The sequence below is a fragment of the Protopterus annectens genome, chromosome 5.part0, assembly GCF_019279795.1.
Source record: "Protopterus annectens isolate FY-2018-M chromosome 5.part0, PAN1.0, whole genome shotgun sequence".
NCBI lineage: Eukaryota > Metazoa > Chordata > Ceratodontiformes > Protopteridae > Protopterus > Protopterus annectens.
In genome coordinates this window covers 995,808,284-995,834,052 of record NC_056735.1, presented here as the reverse complement: position 1 = coordinate 995,834,052, position 25,769 = coordinate 995,808,284, and the positions used below count along the sequence as shown (strand labels likewise).

The following is a 25,769-nucleotide window of genomic DNA, read 5'->3' as shown; positions in this document are numbered from 1 at the left end:
AAAGAAGAGCGACACTGTGCTTCCCCCACCCTTTTTATAAACAGCATTCATCTACTTACACTTTTTGAGGCAATAAAAAGGATCTTCAGTCCCTTAAAGCTGCTCTTCAATAGTGGGATGTTCAAATAAAAAGAGGAGCTTGCTGGCTGAAATACTCAAAAACTGAGTTATGATATGTGGGTAGTATTACATGTCTGAAGTTCAAAAGTAGCTTTTGCTGAAATGACTAGAACTTCCAATTTCTGCATTGCTGCAACAATCTTTGTATTTAGCTACATTTACTAAGAAGAGGGAAGACATCTGCATGCAGGTATTTGTCCCTTATAAAAAAAAAAAAAGTTCCAGTCGGCAGCATATCCATTTTGACAAAACATACTGATGATCTTTTAAACTTCAAATTAATTAAACAGACATGCAATGTGTACAGAATAACATTTGTTTCCTGAATTATGAGTGGTTCCATAACATATAAGCTTGTTCTGGAAGAGAAAATGGAAAGCCCTGAGTTATGTTGCAAACAGTAGGTCAAATGTAAAGTGAGACAGGTGTTCATTTTTATTAGTAGTTTCCTGTCCAGGTAGTTGTACCTTACAACAAAGCCTCATTTTGACATCTTGTTTAACCACTGTCTTGCATGATCTAACATCTGTGGCTTGGTGAATGGAACCTATCATTTTTAAAGAGGGCATTATAGATGTGACTGACCTGTAGTACAGAATATTACAGACACTCCTGAAATATATTCAATTCTTTTTAGTGTTGAACAGCTTCAAAAATGTTAGGCAAGTCAGTTTCCTTAAATTTGCAGGTTAAATATTCCAAGGCAACTTACACTGAAGCCATTCTGTGTCTCACAGTAGGACAATTACTGACCAAATATATGCTCAATTCCATATCAGTCTGTGGAACATTAGATAATGAAGAGTTTACTTTTACAGTGGTCAGTAAGGTACTTGATATGCAAGCCTTAAGTACACATTCCAAAACAAAAATCCACACTCTGTGAAGAATGACATCAGTAGTTTGAAGAAAATGTTGTCCTTCAGCTGCCTCAGTAATAATCCACAACCCACCTTAACTTTCCAGATACTGGTTTTCCCCCTAATGATGGGTTGTAGTTTTAAGAGGATCCATGTTTGAGTTGTGTGAATCCAAGGTATTCAGGGTTTTCAACTGTGGGAGTTGTGAATCCACTGACAGAAGAGGGAACAACCATAAGGTACTCTGGGTTGTCCTGAAACGGTTTGGTAGAAGGATCCTGATTCCAGTAATATGGGTTATCAAATGCCTGTGGCTGAAAGGAGGGTTCATACATGCTGTGGGGTATGTGATACTCTGGATTCTCCACTGTATGGCTAAATCCATTCATAAATGAAGTCTTTGGGTCCTTGATAACTCCATTTTTACTACAGTATCCTTTATTTCTCTCTAGAGTGGATACCTTCTGTCTTTGTTGATTTGGATGCTGCTCAACTTGATTCACATATTCTGTGGAAAGATGAAAACATTTTTCTTTAGTTTTTCTATTACGTGATACTTTTAAATTAATTATCTGAATAAATACAAGTTACGTTTTATAACATAACCAACACAAGAATGTAAAATACAGCACTGACCACCATGAACTGCTGTTAAAAGACAGTCTGCTGAGTCTGCAAGAGTGCTGCAGCTTCTTTGTTCCACCTTTTCATGTATGCATATCAGACATCCTTGGAAATCCCCAGTAACCACCTATGGGTTACTGGTGCAATGCATTTCACCCCATTACTATCTCCAAAAAAAAAAACAGAAATTACCTCAACTTCTTCCCCTGTGTAGCTACTATTCACATCATCACCCTGTCCACCCTTTATTCCTTGATTAAGTGGTTAAGTGCAAATACCCCCCCCCCCCCCAGTATATTCATGATAAATACTTCTTTTTCTTCCCTTACACCATTTTTGATAAGCACAACATTATAAACTTTCCTTTGGTTCTTCTGTAAATACATGTCAAAACTAGACACAGTAATCTGTGTGCACTTGAGGTATGGTCCACACAAAGACAAGATATGAAATGCACTGCCTTAACATCCTATTGGTTTTCACTGTTGCCCTTAACTGCAATGTTTAAATCATCTTATCAATGACGACTGTCCCAACCCCTTCTTTGCATTGTGCTCCATAAGTCCATCCTCCCAAAGTTCATACTTAGTATTTCAGTTTACACTGCAAGCTTTACTGTAGATCTGACACTCCATTCTTACCGTTGCAACAGTAAGCAAGCTGAAAGAACTTATTCTCTAGCCTCAGTGCAGTATCTGTTGAAAATATAATATAAAATACATATTTCCAACACTGCGCTATAGCAGTCCACAGATTTCTAGCCCTTCCCAAAACACACATACTTTCATTCAAACAGTCTTAGCCAAATTACAAATGTGGTTCCTTAGTTTAATCACTGTTATTCAGGAACAAAATGCATATATATGCAAATGCATGCATATAAGTAGTATGTTTAAGCAGAGAAAATTGTTTTTTTTATTTCAGATACTGATTCCAGATCAACTACTATCATCTTCGTAGGACATTCAGACTAGCATCAAGGAGATTTTAGAAGGAAATTGTGCCCTGTCTTATGTAAACACTCTACAGGAAAACTAGATAAAGCAATTCCAAGACATCCCCACTAGGGCATACAGCAGAAACGAGTCCATACTCTATCCTCTCAAAAACAAAAAAAAAAACACAATTCTATAGCAGCTATGGATGGAATACCATTTAATGTGCGGTACACACCTCTGTGTAACATACCCGCATCTACTTTATCCTTATGTCACTGCATTCCATCCAACAATGCACAGACAAATATTTTATTTATTTATTATTTTACACTTGTTTACTGGGAAAGTCCGACTGGACACAGGTTCTTTTTCTGCGGAGGCCCAGGGAGAAAAGCGCCCCATTTGCTTAGTTATCATACAATGTACAATAATAAATGGCATAATACAAAATAGTGCAGAGGAATAGCAAATAATACAAAAGAAAGTGAAAAACAGCAAGTAGTACAAAATAATATAACAGAAAACAATGCTGTACAAAGAGAGTGAAAGACTATATTTACGTGAAGAGGTTGTAGTATATATGCAGCCAACATGTCATGAAAACATTTCATATGATGGAAATAACTGCTGGTTTTATTACATTTAGACTGCATTGATCAGTGATGTACGTAGACAGTGGAGATGGAGAGGGTTATGTCGGATACAGTTGAAGATAGAGAGAATATATAAACTGTTGCACTGGAATGATAATTGTGTTTGGATATAATACAGTAGCTAATTCTAGTGTCAGGGCTGGGGAAGTCATATGAAAGTATGTATTAGCTACTGAGGGAGGTGAATTGGGCTATCATGTAGGGTTACAGGGACACAGCCAAGAATTTGAACGGTGTTTTTTGAAGTGTGGGATAGATAGGGTTGCCAGCTGTCTGGTTTTCTGACAAATTGTCCGGTTACAAATTAAATTCAAAACCGGACATGTGAAGTCCAGGTTTTGTGCCACAATTTGTTTTTAGTATACAGCAGGGTGCAGACTGCAGTATTTAGCTTGCTTACATTTTTATATCCAAGACGTAAAAAGAACAGCCCTAAATTGAAATGTAACTCTGGGTCAAAGGTGAATGTTGAGCTGGATTTATTTAATTATCTAGGCATTGCCGCCTACCACTAAACCCTTAGCTACTTCAATACTAACGTACCCCTCTGAATAGATGCCCAAAAAATTACTCGGGGGCAAGATTGAGTTGGGTTACTGTAAGCGTTCTAGTTGAGATTATTCGTAAGTGTTCCACATTTTACCTATTTTTTACATTATAAAATGTAGCATTCCACATTCTGGACATGGAAGATTGAGAGATAAACTTAGTACCAATGCATCTCATAGCTTAGCTCGGAGTCCATTTCTGGCTGGGATGCCCAATGTGCAAAATTTCATGTCATCCCAGTGTTTTTTTTTTTTTTTTATTAAATTTTTTAGGACTCTCCAGCTCTCCCCAATGACGAGCAGCTGCGAGACTGGTAAACCTCTAAACTGACACGCAGGAATGGATGTTACGCGGTTTTGTTTGGCAATTAACCAGAAAGAAAGATGAAATGCTGATCTCATTCTCTTGATAGTGGTTTGTGAGTTAGTATTCAAATAACACCAATGCACTAAATGGTCTATAGCACTAGTGGGAGGAAAAGGAAGAAACTAAAGTCTTCCTCAGACGTCGGGGGAGGGGAAGTTACCACTTCCTAAGTTACCCTTCACTTGCACCACTTAAACATCTTCCAAGTATGCATTAACCGGCTGGACTATATAAGGTGTTATACAGAATACAGTATTCACATAATGTCTTTTTTCTTCAGCAGATTGAAACAAAAGCACATGAAACAGAAAAGCTTTCCTTGTTAGTGTATACATTTGTTTTAGCTTTCCCCTGTGACAGGAGTCACAGGAAGTATGCCCTAACTACTAAATGTCCGAATATATTCAATACTGTTTTCCAAGTCAGTTTAGTTCCTCATTCTAATTTAGGCAAATACGTCAGAATATTCGTTCATAAAGTCAACAATTGGTTCGAAAAGGTCATTAAGATATAAGGTAAGGATTTTATTTTCTCTTCTTGTAGATGAAACGAAGATCATAATGTCTGTACTACTGAAGTTACATTAGAAACAGTACTTGGCGGTTCGATTGCATTCTTGCAAATTCGTTTAATCAGGTATATGGGGTTGAAAGATTTTCCACAGCATTAGAGTTTATATAAGAAGACCATGTACTGAGCACCACTTTCCATCTTAATCACTGGCTCCTTTAAACTGCTTGGAAGTAAAAATTGAGGGTTTAGCCAGAAGTATATATTTTCTACTAAGATACCATGTAGTGCTTTCTATTACCCACCTGTCATTTTAAAAAGTATGTATGTTTTGTACTGCTCTATACATTAGACCCTTTTGTGCCATTTCAGCCATAAAGGTTTTAAGAATGCTCAGACAAAAAACTGCTCATTGAAGTACACTGAGTATGTCCAGCTACTCTAACATGTGAATGTATGTTTCATATGTATTAAAACCAACGGAATGCAAATGTTTTTGTTGAGCACTGTGTAAGTGGCATTCCTCTCAAAAGTCCATGATTTTGACTCAGACTTTTAGCTGTTGTCCTTGTTAATCTTTTCCTAAAATTGGCGACTTTTGGAGAAAAGGTGGTGACTTTCACTTTTTTTTTTACTTCTGGAAACGTACATTACTGCTGTACAATTCACATTCTGTTATGCTATCAACATCTCGCACTAGTACTTTTAAAAAAAGAAAGTCTGTCTGTCCCTAATTATTTCTGGATTTCTTCTAATTTTGAGAGCTGTGGTAACTGGAGAAAGGGGGAAATGTATGTTTGAGGATACTGAATACATAATTATTCTTCATCTGGCACTGGATTATGACAGAGCATGTGTGTGTGTGTTCAGCTGATGTCACAGTGATGTCACAAAATGGGTGGAGCATTGATGGGAGAGGGTGGAGTTATGGGTGATGCAAGGGGTGTGACCTTAGTCTGGTTTTAGCCACAAAGAAACCTGGCAACACTAGGGATAGAGCAGGTGGAAAGTACAGTTGTGTACACTTAGCATAAATGTAGATGTTTGAGTGTCTTCACTGTTGCAGTCCTAACTGTAGGGTGTTCCTGCCGGCAGGCAGCCCGAGGTCGGCCAGAATTCCAAAGTCTGGGTCCGGCGTCGGCTGTACCAGCAAGTACCCTGACGTCAGAACGCAGAGGTACAAAGCTGACAGCCGATGCCATCTTCTCCAGCCTTTCTTGCCCCACCTTTCTTGCCCCAGATGTCAGAAGCCCCCTAAATCACCAAAAAAGGTGTCCCAAAAAGAAACACAAATACACCACAAAGGAAGAGGAAGATAAAAAAAGCAAAAAATAAGAGGGGATAGGTGGGAGGGAAACACCGACTGCAAAAGTGAAAACACTCGAACATCTACATTTATGGTAAGTGTACACAACTGTACTATGTTCTTCGCGTTTCACTGTTGCAGTCCTAACTGTAGGGTGGAATCCCAAAGCTGTGCAAGAGGGAGGAGGTTAGGCAGAAGAAGGAGCAGCCAGAAGACCCTGCAAGACAGCAGAGGCAAAACCTGCCCTAGACTTAGAGTATAAAGGGAGATTATAGTGCTTAGAGAAAGTATGCACTGAACTCCAAGTGGCAGCTTCCAAAATGTCCTTGATAGGAACTCCTCTGAGAAAGGCTGCTGAAGTGGCAGCTGCTCTAGTAGAATGACTTCTAACAGTACCTGGAATCTGTTTCCCAAAGTGAGAGTAACAAAACCTTATCCCATGAGCAATCCATTTGGAAATAGTTTGTTTTGAAATAGCCTTGCCTAGGGAGCTGGAGGCATAGGAGATAAGCAACTGATCAGATTTTCTGAAATCTTTAGTTTTGTCCAGGTAAAACTGTAGTTGTCTGTGTACGTCCAATGAATGTAAAATCCTTTCCCCTTTGTTTTGAGGATTCGGAAAGAAAGTAGGAAGGTGAATAGTCTGATTTAAAGCCACTTTAGAAATCACCTTAGGCATAAAGGTAGGATTGGTCCTCAAGGCAACTCTGTCTTGGTGGAAAATAAGGTATGGTTCCACAGCCATGAGAGCTTGCAATTCTGACACCCTTCTGGCAGAAGTCAATGCTAATAAGATAGCTGTCTTCCAGGATAGGAACTTGATATCCGAAGCAGCAGCAGGCTCAAAGGGAGGTAAAGTAAGTTTCTCCAAAATATAATTAAGATCCTAAGCAGGAACAGGAGGAGTACTGGGAGGTCTTAAATTCTTAGCCCCTCTCAAGAATTGTCTCACCAGCTGGTGAGAAAAGATGGGGGGATCAGTGTTGAAATGAGCCAAGATAGCAGAAGCATGGATTTTGATGGAAGAAAAAGAGAGGCCTTTAAGCAAAAGGTCTGAGAGGTAAAGTAAAATGGAGGAAATATCAGGCAACAAAGGATCAGAACCTCGATCCCGCATCCAAATACAAAATCTTTTCCATTTAGAAGCATAAGATTTTCTAGTGCTAGGCCGTCTAGCTTCTAAGAGAACATCCAAAACTTGTTTGGGAAGAGCAGAAGGAATCAAAGGCCCTTGTAGAGCCAAGCTGCCAGGCATAGAGTCTTGATTTGAGAGTGTAGCATCTGACCCTGATGCTGGGACAGAAGAGAAGGAGACAGAGGCAGAATCCATGGAGGTTCCAAGAACAGGTGTCTTAGAGTTGGATACCAAAACTGCCGAGGCCAATTTGGAGCTATCAGAATGATCATCCTGGGTTTGTCCTGTTTTATTTTCAGTAACACCCGAGGCAAAAGAGGAAAAGGAGGGAAGGCATATCCCGAAAGATTCCTCCAGCTGAAAGACAGGGCATCCACTTTCCAAGCTGTTTTGTGGAAGGACCTGGTGCAAAAGAGAGGCAACTGATGATTGAGATGGGATGCAAACAGATCTATCCAAGGACAACCCCAAACTGCCGTAATCCTGCTGAATAAATTGGGGTCCAGCATCCATTCGTGAGGATCCAAAAGATTTCTGCTTAGGCTGTCTGCTAAGAGATTTTGTTTTCCTGGAATGAATTGAGCTTAAAGATGCAGATTCAGAGTTAGAGCCGTGTCCCATAGACTCATGGCTAGTCTGCAAAGGGGGTAAGAGTGAGAGCCCCCTTGCTTATGTACCACATGACTGTGGTATTGTCTGTCCGAATCAATAGATGTCCTGGTTGCAAAAGATTCTGGAAGGCTAGAAGAGCATTTTGGACTGCCAACATTTCCTTCAAGTTGATGTGCCAGGGAAGATGCTTCTTTGTCCAAGAGCCCTGCTGGCAATTGTCTAGAAAATGAGCTCCCCAAGCATAATCTGACGCATCTGTGGTTATGATCTGAGAAGGAGAAGGCAGACAAAAGGGATTCCCTTCGTTTAAAGCACAAATCCTGGACCACCAAAGGAATTCTTTTTGGAGGCAGGGAATCAGAGGTATCATTGTATCCAGGCTGTGGTGATGCTGAGACCATACACTCTTTAGGTACCATTGAAGTTTTCTCATATGAAGCCTTGCATTTGGTATCAACAGGATGCAAGAAGCCATGTAGCCCAATGCCTGCAGGAATTTCCTTGCAGTGAGCTGAGTTAAGCCAAGGTCTTGAAAATTGCTGCCAGTTGTACTTATTATTCTGGAGTAAGGAAGGCCCTTTGCAAGCTTGTGTTTAGAAGAGCTCCCAAGAAGATCATTTGTTGAGAGGGGATCAAATGTGACATTTTTGTGTTCACTGAGAGTCCCAGTAGTAGAAGAAGACGCTGAACAAACTGCAGATGTTGAAGTAAAAGGTCCTTGCTGTCCGCCTGAGTAAGGCAGTCTTCCAGATAGGGGTAAATTTAAATCCCTTGGAGTCTGCAGTAAGCTACTACTGGAGCCAGGCACTTAGTAAAGACTCTGGGCGCAGTAGATAAGCCAAAGGGCAGTACAGAGAACTGAAAGTGTCTCAAGCCTGCCTTGAATCTGAAATATTTTCTGCGTTCCCGTCTGATGGGAATGTGCAAGTAGGCTTCCTTCAAGTCCAATGTCACCATCCAAGCATCCTGGGAGAGCATGGGAAGAAGTTGCTGCAGAGTAAGCATCTTGAATTTTGGAATCTCCAGAAAGGTATTTAATATTGAGAGGTCCAGAATAGGTCTCCATGAGTTTTGTTTTCTTGGGACTAGAAATAGTCTTGAGTAAAAACCTTTTCCCATCTCTGGAAGTGGGACAGGTTCTATGGCTCTCATGGCCAATAAAGCGTCCACTTGATTTAAGGCCTCTGACCATTGATGTTTTGGCAAATCTGGCCAACCGGAAGACCTTGGCAAAGTATGAAAGTGGAATTTGTAGCCTCTTAAAATCACGTCTAACACCCATTTGTCCTGGGTAATATGAGTCCAATTTTGGTAGAAAAGAGAAAGTTTTCCTCCGAGAGGGGCTTCCAGGCAAGAAGGACCTGTAGCCCAACCGAGAGAGTCATTGGGTCTGCTTCCTTTGTGATAAGGATCTGTCTTCTCCCCTCCTAGGTGAAGAAGCAGTCCACTGTCTGGACCTGTAAGAGGCCTGAGCCTGTGCCCGACCTCTGGAGCGTCTATATCTTCCCCTTTGAGGCCTGTCAGACGTGGGAAAGGACCAATTTTTGGAGGGCCAATTTCTATAAAATCTAGGAGGCTGAACCTGTAAGAAATCTTTAACAGTCTGCATAGATTTTGCTTTTTCTTCCATCTTTTTAATAATGTCCTCAGCCTTGGATCCAAATAAAACATCATGCTGAACAGGGGCATCTAACAGTTTAGCCTTAACCTGCTCAGGTAAATTCTGCTCACGAAGCCAAGCATGTCTCCTGATAACAGTACCAGAGGCTGCGGCCCTGCAAGAAGCTTCTAAGGCATCAAAGCCACAATGTAAACTATGTTTGCTAACTTGTTCAGTTGCAAGCAATACATCCTGTAACTCCTTGTCCTCTGCACATGCAGGAAAGGTAGGGAGCCTTTGCTTTAGAACAGACAAAAGAAATTGCTGATACTTGAACATGTGAAACTGGCAGTTTAAAGCTCTAATAGAAAGAGTAGCTGAAGTATAAACCTTTTTGCCCCACCTGTCCAAGGCACGAGAATCCTTTTCAGAGGGAATAGGATTCTTGGAAGAAGCGGCCTTGGCAGCCTTAGAACCTTGAGAAATAGTTTCAGGATCTGCAGAAGGGTTCTTGAATAAGAATTGATGGGAATCAGGGACTCTGTAAAATCTATCAGGCTTAGAAGGAGCCGGAGGCAAGGAATCAGGATTCAGGTTAGCTTCAGAAAAAGCATTATCCACAATATCAAGTACAGGAGGAATAGCCAAAGGCCTGTGTTGAGGGAGAAGGAGAAATTCCCTAAGTCTCTTTTTGGAAGCAGAATAATCCTGACCTTCCCAATGAAAATGCTCTCTCATTTCATGTAAGGTTTCCCCAAAAGAGAAATCTTCAGGGGGAGAAGCAGAGGGAATAGAGTCCTCTGCATCAGAATCCTCATAAGGAGGAAAAGAATAATCCTGGTCAGAGGAAGAGACAGAAGACACAGAAGCCTGATCAGAGGAATCATAAGGTATATCCCTGTCTAGGCCTTTTTTCAGGAGGAGGGAGAGAACCCCTAATCATTGTAAGTAAATCCTCAGCCATCCGTAGTAATTGCTTCTGGGTCTTGGGGGCTGTATCCGAAGCAGCTTGTGAAGAAACCCTTGATTTTACTGGAGTCTTTGACTTTGCCTTTGTAGAAATAGTGATATGAGAAGGCCTGAAGACTCCCTCAGAAGCCGGTACCTGCACAGCGGTTCCGGACCCATCTGAAGGAGCGACGTCCGAAGGTCCTGCAGCAGCTAAAATACTAGGCCTAGATGGCTCCCCATGGGAGTCCGTGTCGGCCATTGGTTCCGAAGTGGCGGACGACAGGGGCTGCAAAAGCGCCTCACTGACGACCGCCAAACCCGAAGCTGGCTCCGGCTGCAAAGTATCCTGTTTGGACCTCAGAGGCCTATCCTTGTCTTTGCGTTTCTTTTGAATTCCAGTTGTCGGTAAAGTATCCGACGACATCCTGTAACTGAATCGTCTACCGAAATAATTCAAGGCCCAATCGTACCTACGTTTGATAGTGCGAGAATTAAACCTGGCACAGAACTGACAGCAAGAAACGTCGTGGTCAGGGCCTAAGCAAGGTAGACAGTAAGAGTGGAAATCTTTATGAGGTATTTGTTTTCCACACGATATACAATTATTAACTTTTTCTGTCATCGGAGGAACAAGAAAAAGATTCCCCAATGGGGTACTTAGCTTGAGAAGAGAAGATGAAACTTCGGACCGACGACAATCAAAGCACGTTGTCCTGAATGCACCAACCAACGACTTGCGAGCTGCTTTCCACCACACGGCAAGAAAGACTGGAGAAGATGGCGTCGGCTGTCAGCTTTGTACCTCTGCGTTCTGATGTCAGGGTACTTGCTGGTACAGCTGACGCCGGACCCAGACTTTGGAATTCTGGCCGACCTCGGGCTGCCTGTCGGCAGGAACACCCTACAGTTAGGACTGCAACAGTGAAACACGAAGAACATCTAAGAGAGCTTGGGATTTTATTCCATATTTTTAAAATGCAGTGTGAAAATAATGATGCACCAGCTACATTGTTTGCTTTGGAGACCTGTAGTAGGAATTTGTTGGAAGAGCGGAGATGTCTAAAGGAGTTGTATGGCTGTAATAGGTTATGAAGAGCAGGAGTTTTATCTGGGTGACGGAGGATTTTGTGAACAAAGGTAAGTTGATTAAAGTGCAGTAATTGTGGAAGTTCAAGGCAGTTTAGTTGTCTGAGTGATCTTCAGTGATGGGATGTATACATGGCACCAGTTGCAAATTTGGCTATCTTATTGTAGCAGGATTCAAGTTTGGTGAGGTCTGTTTTAAGGAGGTTGGTTAGTACTAGGGAAGCATATAAGACAGTAGATAGTAGGCGAGTTTGGGCAACAGTGGATTTAGTATTCTTCGTTATGAATTTGTTGTTCCTGTACAGGAGCCTGAGTTTCTTGTGGACTTTTTTAATGGTTTGGGCAATATGTATATCGCATTTCAGTTTGTTATCTATTTCGATGCCTAGTAATTTTGTATGGGTTGAGGGAGTAACAATGGTATTGTTTTTGGATAAGATCCTAAAAGTTAGGGAGGGGATATTGGCTGGATGAAAGAGGAGTTTTGTTTTGCTTGGATTAAAGATGAGATGGGAGTTAGTGAGCCAATTTTCAGCCAATAGGAAAGATTCCTGGGTGTATTTGTGGAGAATTTGAAGAGAGGAGGCTAAGCATATAAGAGTTGAATCGTCAGCATATTGGACTATGGTGGCATGAGGTGTGGAGGTATGGAGTTGATTGGTAAAGACAGAGAAAGGTAGGGGTCCCAGGATGGAACCTTGGGGATCTCCTATGCCAACTAGAAGGAGGGGGATAACTCTTGCTGCCATAGAGTACCTTGTTGATGTCCTGTAAGGTAATTTTGGAACCAGGAGACTGATGAGGTACAGAGGTTTAGGGAGGAGAAGATGTTAGTTTTGTGTGGTTAACCATATTGAAGGCCTTGGATAGGTCTAGGAAAACAGCAGATACATACTGCCCATTATTCCTATGATGTTTAACTGTGTTGGTAAAGGACATCAGTGCTGTGGTAGTGGAGAAAGCAGTGCTGTGTATCAGTAAGCAATTTTTCTTGTTGAAGGTAATTCATGAGTTGGGTATGGACGACTCAAGAATTTTACACAAGGGGATAAGATAGCAATGGGGTGGTAGTTAATAAACTCAGAGTTACCTCCTTTATGTAGGGGTATAAATATGAGAAATGTTCCAAATACCAGGGACCAGGCTCTCAGTGATTGATTTATTTATGAGAATGGCTACTGGGTAGGCTATTCCTTCTGCTGCAATTTGAAGGAATTCTGCAGGGAGGTTATCAGCTGCTTGGGGAGTTGGTTTGAGTTTTTTGAGTAATTTCTTGGTTGTGTTTACAGAGACTGTCTGGAAAGAAAACAGGTTGGTGGAGGTCTAGGCATCAGAGGTCTTCTGGTTTGTGACAGGAGTAGAGTCATGGTTATAGGACTGAGAGTTTCCAAGGGCTTGGATAGACTCAAAGCAGGTACACCTCAGTCATGCTAACAGTATACTGCCACTCGTACTTGGGAGTTAGACAGTAGAAAGTGTGCTCTACAGACTAGGAATAAAACCAAAACAGTCTATAAAACTATTTTAAGGCATGTTTTCACCAAGATACAATGCTCGTGCCATATGTTCCCACCTCAGCTTCAGCAGAATGGTTTAGTGAACTGTATAAAGTAACATTACATATTTGTTAGGAAACAAAAATATCAAGCCAGTAAGAACAAATATGAGCTTTTTAATAGTTTCCAGGAATCAGTGTGTATTGTTATGGTTGAGACCACAAAATGATACTACTAGAAAATAAAACAATAATACTTTTTTTCAGACTATAGCTGAAACTTCTCCATATTCTGCATTTGGGTTAAAATTTTCAGGAAACATGGGGCGATGAACTATTAATGTGAAACATGGGGCAATGAACTATTAATGTGAAGTTGTTAAATCTCGCCGTTTATTCCCACTGATGGATTCGGAGCCGATCCTCGGCTCCGACGTGGCTGATAGCAAAGCTCAAGGTTTGCCAGTAGCTCGAGACCAAGCCCCTTATCCCACAACGCACTGCTGGAAATACCTCAGATCTAGTTTGCCTCGGCAAGAGAGATCATGGTGATCCAGCTAGCTCGGACCATTTGTGATAGAAAAAACAGCAAGTTCTTATAAAAAAATCTTTCTTTTTGTTTTAGAGGATAGTTGTGTATTAGTGTTTAAAAATTTGATAATAGTTTCTTTAGTTTTGGTTATATAGTGCCCTGTTGGCTAGTTGTTTTGTGAGGACCTTTAGCCCTATTTAGACTTATTAATCTTTCTTATAGTCAGGGTTTTTCTCTGTGGGCTTCTTTAATCCTGTATTTGTAAACTATAGTTGTTATAGATAGTGCCTGGATTGGGCTTACTTTGTGGGTCTTTACAAGTAAAGTAAAGATTTTACTGTCTTAAGTTTTTGCAGTATACTAGTTTGTTTTACCTTAACTATGTCGGATGACAAGGAAAAATCCCATCCTAAATCGGGATTCAAGAAATGCCCAGATTGTGGGCAGAAAATGTCAGTCACTGACGGACACATTCAATGTGTCTACTGTCTGGGGGCTAAACACCTCCAAGACACTTGCAGCATTTACCATTCCTTTTCTTCAAGAGTCTTCTTGGAGAGAAGGAGGAAGCTAACAGACAGTGGATTGCTACAGCAATCCTTTTCTGAGGTGTTGAGTAGCCATGAGGGTATCAGCACGTCCTCCAAATCCAAATCTTCAGATAAAGTGGCAAAAAAGGCAAAAATTTCAGAAGTAGGGTCATCGGTTCCACAGACCTTGGAACTGAGTGTACCTCCAATTCGGAGCCAGCTCTCAGTATTGGTGCCGGTCTCTGAAGTTCCTTCTTCTCCTCTGCTCCAGTCAGCACCTTCGGTGCATTCTGCTAAGTCCTCAGTCAGCCTTTCAGATTTGGACATGGATCGGCTAGTGCAGAAGCTTTTACAGGCACCAGGAAGTGCCAAATTGTATTCGGCCCTGACCAGCTCGTCGGTGCCGAAGACCATGGAACCAGATTTGTCTACTCCTCCTCCGAGCTGTTCTGAACTCTCGGAGCCGAAGGAAAATGAACCGATGATTGTCGAACCCTTGGAGCCGATACCCGCACCGGTGTTATCGGCTCCATCTACTCGGATGTCCTCAGCACCGACAGAGGACTCTAGGAGCCGACACTCTCCCATCGGGTCCGGGGAGGATAGTCGAACCGATTTGTCGGTGCTGACTCTTCCTCTCTGGGCTTCGGCTCGGATGAGCTCGGCCGCTACCTCAGGCTCGGAGCCCAGGGTTTCGGTGCGGGAGGATCGGACGGTACTCTCGGGTCTGTCCACTCCTTCTCGTCGGAGCCATGGTGCCTTCGATGCTATGAGGAGAGTTTTGTCTCCAAAGACAAAATCAGCATCGGTTCAGCCTTCCCTCTCCCCTCAAGCTCCTGTGTCTGCTTCTCCATCTACTGGTCCCTCTAAGTGTAGAGACCCCAAGCCTCAAGTACCTCCACAGGGCATCCCTTGCTCTTCTGAGACCTCCCCTGATTCCCCCCACTGATGAGGTGCCCAGGAAGAGACTGTGCAAGAGGAGGCACTGACTCCCCACAGGCGTCTTTGACATCTGACACGGACTTGGATGAGTCAGAAGGGTCCCCTCGATCCCCATCTGAGGATATCTCCTTTGCAGAGATACTAGAGATCCTTAGTCAGAGGGGCGATTGGCAGTCCAAGACCCCTACTGAGGATGAGCCCGTGCTCTTGAAGGCTTTTGGGTCTTAACCTTCCACTTCTTGGGTGTCTCTGTCTTATGACGAGCTCATGGAACTGATTTCAGGTAAGGCGTGGGAGTCACCGGAGGCCATGGAACCTGTTTCTCGTAAGCCCAATAAATTCATGTCTGCCCCAGTGGACAAGCCATTTTTGACAAAGGGAGTGCCTGTTGATGCCATGATGGTAGCTGCAGCCACCAAAAAGGAAGTGTCTGACACATCCACATCTATCCACCCTGCTAACAGAGATTCTAGGGTCATGGATAGATATGGGAAATGCATGTTTAGTTCAGCGACTTTTTCTCTGTGGTCACTGAACTACTTAACCCACTTTACGAGACGACAAAGAGATCTCCTGAAAGAGCTAGGAGATACTCTCCAGGGTACGGTAGCTGCAGGGGTAGCCGACAAAGTCAACACACTGCTCACTACCCTAAACTCAGTGGTAAACTCATCCATGCATCTCATATCCTATGCAGCTGATGGTTCGAGTAGAGCTGCTATTTCGGGCATTGCTCTTCGAAAACAAGCCTGGATGAGTCTCTGTTCCTTTGCGGAACCCTTTAAGTCTTTCTTTATTAATACCCCATTCAATGGCTCATCACTGTTTGGGCTCAAAGTAAAGGAAACTTTAACCAGACGTAAGCAGGTAGGTAAGACCTTATCTGCCATTGGAGTCCGTTTTTCTACCCCTACTTGGCCCTACCCCAAGGGCCCTAGGGGTGGAAAAATGTGGTTCCGAAAAGCACAAGGAGCCTTTCAGGACACACATGGAGAAACCCCCTCTAGAGGCAGAGGAGGGGATTATAATGGAAGATGCCACCCCCGCGGCAGATGGGGTCTGCAGCAACAGGGTGACAGGGGTCAGTTCTCTGGTCAACCCTACCAGGGCCCCTGAAAGGGGTCCCGACTGTTCGGCTTTGGAGGCAGTCAGGGATCACTTGTCTTTGTACCCAGAAGTCTGGCTAAACATAACATCAGATACATGGGTACAAATCATCATTTCCAGAGGATATTTCATGCCGTTCTCTTCCCCTCCCATTCCTGTAAACAGAATCCCAGATGTTCCACCCAATCTCAGGGAACAAGCAATCGTAGAGGTCCACAGATTGCTAGAAAAAAAGAGTCATCCAACCAGTCCCAGCAGACCAAGTTGGATTCGGAACTTACTCAAGATTCTTTTTGGTACCAAAGAAAACAGGGGACTGGAGACCTATCTTGGACATCAGCAGACTCAACCAGTTCGTAAAAAAAGAGAAGTTCTGAATGGTCACGCTTCAGTCCATTCTTCGCTTCCTAGGGAAAGGCGATTGGATGTGCTCCATAGATCTCAAGGACACGTACTATCACATAAAGATGAACAGATGCTCAAGAGATCATATGCGTTTCCGGCTGGGAGCCAATCATTACCAGTTACGAACCCTGCCCTTTGGTCTCACTACAGCCCCCAAAGTGTTCACCAAATGCATGGCAGTGGTCACTGCTCACCTGAGATGTCTATGATTCCAGGTGTTTTCATACCTAGATTATTGGCTCCTCACCGCTACCACCAGGCATCAATTGACTCAGGCAACATAATACACTTTGACACTCTGCCATCAATTAGGCATTACAATCAACTTCGAAACGTCTGCCTTATCGCCATCGCAGCATACAGTTTTTATAGGAGCAGAGTTAGATACCTCAACTACCACTCTACGTCTTACTGTCGAAAGAGTCTCACTTCTCCTCCAACACGTCAGCTCACTGGTGTCAAAGAACAAAGCTACAGCAGCAGAGGTATTGAAGGTGCTAGGTTTGATGGCGGCAAAAATCCTGGCTATACCACTCGCAAGGATGCATAAGCGAATTCTTCAATGGCTCCTCTTTGCTCAGCGGTCATACCAGAAACTACCGATGCACCACATGATTCTCATCATGGATTCTTGCAAGAGAGACCTTCGGTGGTGGCTGACATCTCTTTATGTCACAATTGGAAGACCCTTTGCCCCCCCCCCCCCCATTAGCCATTGTGACCACGGATGCTTCCCTGATAGGGTGGGGGAGGCATTTTCAGGGAAAGACTGCCCAAGGCACATGGACAGATCAAGAATCACATCTGCACATCAATGTTCTAGAGTTGAGAGCGGTACTTCTGGTGTTGCAGTACTTTCAGGACTCTCTCCCTCTAGGAACTATTGCAATTCAGACGGACAACATGTCAGTAGTCTGGTACTTCTACAAGCAAGGCGGAACCAAGTCTTACCCCCTTTGTCGAGAAGCCCTCAGGGTCTGACAATGGGCTGTGTCATCCCAGCATTTTCTGTTAGCAACGCACATCCCAGGGAAATCCAACGTGATAGCGGACAAGCTAAGCAGGGCGATATTGCTCCCTCACGAGTGGTCTCTCAAACAACAGGTTGCGGAGTTGATTTTCCACAAATGGGGCCAGCCTTGCTGTGACCTCTTTGCCAGCCACATTAACTCAAAATGCAGAAGCTACTTTGCCCTAATACCACCTGCCGGTCATCCCCCGAGAGATGCACTTTTACACGATTGGCCCCCGGGTCTTCTTTATGCATTTCCACCCTTCTCATTGATACCCAGATTTTTACAGAAAGCAAAATCGCTGGGAAGGACTGTTATTCTCATAGCCCCCTACTGGCCTTGACAGATTTGGTTCCTGTTTTTCCACCATCATCTGTTGGAAGATCCACGGATCCTGGACCCAGTTCCGGACCTTCTGAGGGACCTCCATCCTTCACTGCAGTCCCTGAAACTTGACTGCTTGGCTAATCCCCTTCCCCTAATTGCCAGGCTTCATTCAATTTCAGAAGATACAAGACAAATTCTCTTGTCTTCTCACAAGCCATCTACCAGGAAATTATATGGCAGTAAATGGAAAAGGTTCTCAATTTGGGCCAACACGCAGAAAATTGACCCTTTCTGAGCTCCGCTATCATCTATTTTAGAATACTTGACAAAGATTTTTAAGGAAGGGGCAGCAGCTGCTACATTTCAAGTCTAGTTAGCTGCCATCTCAAATTTACACCTTGGGTTTGGTGGCTCAAATGTTATGGGCCATAAATTATCTAAGACTTTTCTTAAAGGCGTTCTTCAATAGACCTTCTATCAAAATTCCCTATTCTCCATGGAATTTAAACTTTATGCTGTCTCAAATTATTCTTCTCCCTTTTGAACCAGCATCTTCTTGTGATCTCAAATATTTATCCTAGAAAACTACTTTTTCTTGTGGCCATTACTTCTGCCCGCAGAGTGTCACAACTTCAAGCATTATCTATCAGACCACCTTACATGATTTTCCATGCTGATAAGAGTATCTCTCAGAACAAACCCCTCATTTTTACCTAAAGTCTGTTCTGAATGAAATATCAATCAGGTCATTGAACTGCCAGTCTTTTTTTCCAACCACTCTAGCAAACTGGAATACATGCTGCACAAACTTGATGTACACAGACAGCTCAGATTTTATCTTGACAAAACTAAGGATATTAGAAAATCAAATCAAATTTTTGTATCCTTCTCAGAAGCCAGAAAAGGCAATCCAGTGGCTAAAACAACATTATCTAAATGGTTATCCGATTGTATATCCTTTGTTTATGAGAACGCAAGCATGCCATTAACACACAAACCTAAGGCTCATTCTACCAGAGCCATCTCTACATCTTCTGCTTTTCAAGCTAAATTGCCCCTTGACAATATTTGCGCTGCAGCCACTTGATCTAAGCCTCATACCTTTATCACGCATTACAAAGTAGATAAGGCTTCAAGGGACAGGTCTTCGTTTGGTTCCACGGTATTGAAGAACATACTTCCATGAGCCACCCAAGATTGAGGGTGCTAGGGACGCTACCCATCAGTGAGAATAAACGGCGAGATTTAACAACTTCACATAAAAAAGTCATGTACTTACCATAACATTTCATGTGAGTTATTTATCTCACCTTTATTCTCACATCCCTCCCTCTTTCCCCCTCCTGGCTGACTGTTGACTTAGAGGCTAGTACCATCCTGGTTATTCAATATTTCTTCTTCCACTTCGGGAAGTGTTTTTGGTAGAAATAAATAAAAGGGTGTATGTATGTATGTATATATACATATACATATATGTGTATATATATATATATATATATATATATATATATATATATATATATATATATATATATATACACTGTTACTCGCAGCAAACAAGATCTGAGGTAATTCCAGCAGTGCATTGTGGGATAAGGGGCTTAGTCTCGAGCTACTGGCAAACCTTAAGCTTTGCTATCAGCCGTGTCGGAGCCGAAGATAAACAACTCACATGGAACGTTATGGTAAGTACATAACTTCTTTTTTTTTTAAATTTGACTAGTCCAAGATTTTGCAATTTTTTTCAGCAACATCTGAGCTGTTAAACAATGTTGCTAATCTTACAAGCAAGATCCATCATCCAGGCCAGTGGCATAGAGGGAAGGGAGGGTTTATAATGATGGTAACTCAGGTTTGGGAACAAGCTCAAAACATCAGCCAGCCATCTCAACAGGAACTCACCAAATGCTTTTCTGAAAGGAAAGGGAGGGATACAGAAACAGGGTCCTGCACAATCACCTGGCAGAGACCAAAGATAGCATGTAATCAGTTTAGGTTCATGATATGTCAGATGTCCTAGAACTGTGATCTCAATACATGTTTTGTCATCACAGAGTATGTTCTGGTGAGAAAATGAACTGGAGAAGTGAAGTACAACAAAACGATCAGTCCAAACTGGCAGTCCTGAAAAAGTGAAATCTGTTTTACAGTTTCTCTCCACTTCAAACCTATTTGAAGCAGTAATCAGACTGAACAAAGTCTATTCTGTTTCTCACTAGTTTGCAAAAAATCACCATTCACCTATCCTTACTATATCATTCACCAGACGTACCCCGAGTGAATGTATCCCTCAAATTTAGGCATACTTTCTGACTACTATGCCAGTCTGCATTCACAAGCTAACAAAAAAAAAAAAGAAGTGCAACCATACCTGTCAACCTCTTCAGGCAAGAAATATGGACAAAGCCATAAATAATGAGGGGAAAAGACACAAAAATAGGAACAGTTTTTAAACATTGCTCTTACAAACTTAGAAAGTTGATAGAATAACAGGTTTTGTGTTCGCATGAATTTTCTGAAGGGTAAGAAATGAAAAATGGACCAAAATATGAAACAAATATCTGGACATTCTGCAAAATGCAGCCTGCATTTAAAGTGGATTGTCGAGAGACAGCCTTACAAGACTCTCTGCAAATATATAGAGCTGAGTGTATTTTTTTGTATTATTCTGTATTATAGAGCTAAATTGTTACTTAGATATCTGTTGTCTTACTGTTCTGCAAATATACAGATATCAGTATATATTTTTTTGGTTATAATTTGCACTGTGATTCCACATATCTATCTCTGTTGAAACTGTCTTCCCCACCCCCCCTCCCTGTGTTTAAATTTGGTGGCTTTTGCAGTGCCCGCCCCACTGTACATTTGATCTAGGACACTCCCCCAGTCCCATCTCTTTACCGCATTCTACCTAATAAACCCTTTCTGCACTTGCTTTTAGTCCTTTTTAATTTAATTACATTTTTTCAAACTGTGTGTGGACTAATATTGCTACATACTCGTGTGCCAGCTTGCACTGCATGTGAATTGTTTTTACTACTGTTTTTGCTACTTTTCTGAAAAAAAAAAATTCTGCTTTTACTGTATTTGTGTTTCTTCCTACTTTATTTTGCTTTTGCGTCATCTTAAAAGTACTCAGTTGTAATTATTACTGCTTGGTATAACTCATTCTGAACCTTTTAGTTTAAGCACTTGGGCTTCAGACCAGTTGTTTTACATTAAGGTTTGTGGTCTGCACTGTAGTGGCAGAACAGGTAGCTTACATCCTTCTAAGTTGGGAACTGCTGATGGAGGGCTCAGTGTCTGTTATTCTAAAAGTGTATTAATTCCGGTTTAAGCACTTGGGCTTAAAATAAATAAAATAAAATAAAAATAAATAAATAAATTTTACATTAAAAGGGTTCGTGGTCTGCACTCTTGTGGGAGGAGAGGCTGGACTCTGCCCTTCTGAGCTGGGAATTTCTGGTTAAAGACTTACAGTGCCTGCATATTTGAACTGCTTCTTACTGAAATTGGTACACCTTGTTTGCTGTAGCGCAGACTAGATCCAAGCCTGCTGAATCTAGCTCTGTTTGTATAATTTGAGCACTAATCCACGCATTCTTTAAAGTATTCAACTGTATTTACTACTGCTTGGTAGTAACTTGATTAAAGTGTAGCTATCATTCTAAGTCTTTTGGATTAAGCACTTGGGCTTCAGGCCAGTTATTTTACATTAAGAAGGTTCGTGGTCTGCACTCTTGTGGGAGGAGAGGCTGGACTCTGCCCTTCTGAGCTGGGAATTTCTGGTTAAAGGCTTATAGTGCCTGCATATTTCAACTGTTTCTTACTGAAATTGGTACACCTTGTTTGCTGTAGCATAGACTAGATCCAGGCCTGCTGAATCTAGCTTTGTTTGTAAGCTTGTTATTTCCCTGAAACGCTAATACCACCTAAAACGCGGCTTTTCAGCGCTTCTGTGGATCCCTAGTGATATCTGCATTGCTTACTGTACTTATTTCCTACTTAAAAGAAAGTTACTGTTTGTCGTTTTTGCATTTAAGTTACCTGTAACACATTGCATTTAAGTTACCTGGCACTTGCTCACTAAAGCAATTATATAAGTCAGCACTAAAAAATTAAAAGCACTACACCCTCACAAACTCCCCTTGAGTACCTTGTTCCCCATTGGCCCTTTTTTCAATTATAAAGGAATTCCCAATACTATTCTAGCATGTCCAAAGGCCAGTTGTCAATCTCCTCTCCAGTCCAGCTGGTGAATCTGGGAATCTTGAGGCAATGTTACAACTGCCAATGGTACACAGACAACCCTCTCCTCCTCCCAACAAATTCCAACACATGTGAGAGATGCATCCATATAGCCAAACTGGAGGCTAAAGTCTCTCAACTCAGTACTGGCGTAACCAGTCAGGAGGAGAAGGAAACCACACTCACTACAATTCCAGTCTCACATAGACCTACCACGACACCAAACACATAAACACACAAAAACATACTCAGAGGCTCTAAATAAAAATCTGCCTAAGCAGCAGCGACCTCCAAAGCAGACACCCAAGCAACCGCTATCCAAAAACAAAACACGTGCAACACATAGCTCACAAAGCCAGTATGGCGAACAGTCACAGCCCTTAAGGCTAAAGAACACACCTGATACACTTGTAATAGGTGACTCTATCGTCAGGCACACTGACCAGGCTGAACAAGGAGAAGGTCACGGTGAGCTGCCTGTTGGGCGCTAGGATCCACCACATAACACAAGCACTCAGGTCACTCCAAGGCAAGTACAAATATGACTCAGTCATTGTCCATGGTGGTGTGAATGACTTGAGACATACCTCCCTGGACTACATGAAAAGAGACATAGAGGAGCTCTCTGAGCATGTGGCCCAGGCCGGTATGACCCTGACCTTGAGTAGCATCTTACCCTCACCAAGAATGATGCCACAATATGAAGACAAGATGATCAATTTCAACAACTGGCTTAAGTATTGGTGTCATTCAAAGGGGATCCAATGCCTGTCAGCCTGGGTTGACATGCTCAACAAGCCACGATGCTTCGCTAGGGATGGCCTGCACCTGTCACCCCTGGGCTTTCCGATATTGGCAAAGGCTCTTGCTACCCCCATAGTGCCTTTTTTAGGCAAGGCTCAAAAGACAAACCCACCTCCATAGGTATCACAAGGGATAAGAAAATAAGAGTAATGCTACTCAACGCCAGAAGTCTAAACCTCATGATGCACGCACTCGAAACTCTCCTTAGCACGGAGAACATCCAGAAACCTGGTTCAAGGCTCCTGAGAGCACCCCAGCACTACCAGGTTATACCTCATACCATGCTTTTCGGCCCCAAAACTTGGATCGAACCACAAAGGAGGAGTATCAATATTCATCAAAGATACCCACACCTCCAGGTTGGTGGCACAGCACGAAGCATCAGAGACTATCCATGTGCAGCTAACAGTGGGTAAAACTGCCTTCCAGTTTATAGCCTGCTACAGACCACCCTCCCAAACCCAGGAACCCCACTCGGCCTTCCTGAGAACACTGGAAAATATGAAGGTCTCTCCAAACACGATTATATTGGGCGACTTCAACTACCCAAACATAGACTGGGAGAATTACCAGAAAACCACAGTGAAAAACTTCTCTAAAGCAAATTTCACACTCCTCAAAACCGAGATAGAATCCTTCAAAGCCCCCGGGCCTGTGGAAAATACGGCCCAGACCACAGAATCCTTTATAAATGCATTCTATGAACACCTTCAGGAATGCATGGATCATGCAATCCCAAATAAAACCAAGACCCAATCCTCCAAAGGCAGACGTCCTGTCTGGTGGACCCCAACCATAAACAAACTATACAATAGAAGGAGGAAGCTACTAAATGATAGAGCAAAATCCCAAAAAGGGAAGGCATCTCTGATCAGCATTAGCAAAAAACTACGGGCACTCATAAAATCGTCTAAGGCCAGCTTCCAGAGAAAAATTGCACAGGACACTAAGGATAATCACAAAGCTTTCTTTAGTTATGTTAGGCACCTGGGTGGGAATTACCAGATATGCTCAGAATTAGTCCAAAATAACAAAAAATACACAGAACCCACAGACATTGCCAGCATCCTAGCTGACAGGTTCAGTGCAAACTTCTCCCCCCCCTCCCCACCAAAAGGGCAAATATCTATCCCAGCAGAGTGCTGCCCCCCTGACATCTCAGATGCTCAGGTAAGAGCCGCCCTCTCCAAAGCAAAAAACACAGCATCAATGGGACCAGACGGTGTCCCGGGCTGCGTCCTACATGAACTCCAAGAAGAGCTAAACACAAGCATAAAACTACTGTTCAATCTCAGCCTTACTACAGGATATGTACCCAAACAGTGGCCCCTCTCCACAAAGGTGGTGCCTCAACGGATCCTGGAAACTATCGCTCCATAAGCCTGACTAGCTTGGTCTGCAAAGCTATGGAAAGGATCATCATGGACCTCATAAATAAAGATATTGGGGACCTACAGACACTGGATCCTACCCAGTTCGGCTTTGTTAAGGGCAGATCCTGCCTCTTAAACCTGGTTGATTTCTTTGAAACAGTCGCCAAGGCCATTGATGAGGGGAAGGTGGTCCACACAGCCTACCTGGACCTCGCAAAAGCCTTTGATACAGTACCCCACTCGGGCATTATAGATAAGCTCACCAGCTTAAATATAAACCCCTATGTCACTAGATGGGTTGCAAACTGGCTCAAGGACAGAACCCACATGGTTAGAATTGCTGGAGCCATGTCAGACTCCAAACCAGTTACAAGTGGTGGGACCTCTCTTGTTCGGTATATATTTCTCGGAGGTACAGGCCAACACGGAAGGACTGTGGCTGACCAAGTTCGCAGATGACTGCAAACTGGGCGCCATAATCGACTCTCCAGCCGACACAAGCATCCTCCAAAAGAGCCTCATAGAAACAGACAACTGGTGCCAGAGCCATGGCCTCAAGCTAAACGCCAAAAAGTGTATAGTCATCCCCTTTGGCAAAAACAAAGTGCCCACAAATTACCACATAGGTGGTAATCCATTAAGTACAGAAGAAGTAATTAGGGACCTGGGGACCCAAGTTGATAAGGTGGTAATCCATTAAGTACAGAAGAAGTAATTAGGGACCTGGGGACCCAAGTTGATAGCAGTCTCTCATTTGACAACCACATGGCCAAAGTGGTTAGAAAAACATTTTATATAGCCCACCTAATCATGAAGGGATTCACATCTAGATCAGGGGAGGTCATCGTGCCTCTTTACTCATCCCTCATCAGGCCCATAATTGAGTACAATGCCCCTTTTGGGATGTACCTTACCAGACACCTGCAGCAACTGGAAAGACCCCAAAAGTACCTCACCAAGAGGATCAAAGGGCTCAAACAGATGCCATATGCTGCCTGGTTAAAGAAACTCCAGCTCTACTCAGTGGCATACCGCCTGTTCAGGGGCGATCTGTGCCTGACGTATAAAGCCATGTCCAACCCAGAATTAATGGACATGCTGCACCTCAGAAAATCCAAATTCCATCGAGCTACGCGCTCGAGAGACTTGAACCTCAGCACTGAAATAAATAGGACATGCTGGAGGGACAGATTCATAACCCAGAGGCTCCCTTCACTCTGGAATAAAATCCCAGTCCAGGTTAGGCAGAGTCCCTCACTGACTCTCTTCAAGAGGAATCTTGATGAGTGGATGGGAGATCGTAGGTTTAACCCGGGTATCACTTCTGTGTCACTGTTAGAGTTACAGTATACTAACCTCGAAAAAGGGTATAGCAAAATTAATTTAAAATGGGTGGCGAAAGCCAAACACATTCTGGCTAGGCTTATAAATGCCCTAGGGCAGATAGCCTAGTATGAACCTATGAACCTATAAAATCTGTACAGTTCAGAGGTATAAGTTAAACCAGCTACACAGTCAAAAAGTACCTATTACCCAAGTCCAGGCACAAACTGATTAGTATTAATCTCTAAATTATTCTACAGATATACAATGCTTACATGTCTTTATTCAACCATTTTCTCAATAAAAAAACTTTCTCAAGTATATTTATGTTTGCAAGACTTGAACTTCAATCACCACCCC

At 42.7% G+C, this 25,769-nt stretch overlaps 1 protein-coding gene across 1 annotated transcript in view; it reads right to left on the bottom strand.

Moving 5' to 3' along the window:
- Positions 1-532: 532 nt before the first annotated feature.
- The window catches only part of ERBB2 (erb-b2 receptor tyrosine kinase 2), a 2,110,185-nt gene continuing 2,084,948 nt past the window's right edge, over positions 533-25,769 (bottom strand). The window contains exon 28 of the mRNA XM_044071955.1: positions 533-1,488. Within this exon, the coding sequence (XP_043927890.1) occupies positions 1,121-1,488 (368 nt within the window). The 3' untranslated portion in view covers positions 533-1,120. The remainder of the gene's footprint in view (positions 1,489-25,769) is intronic.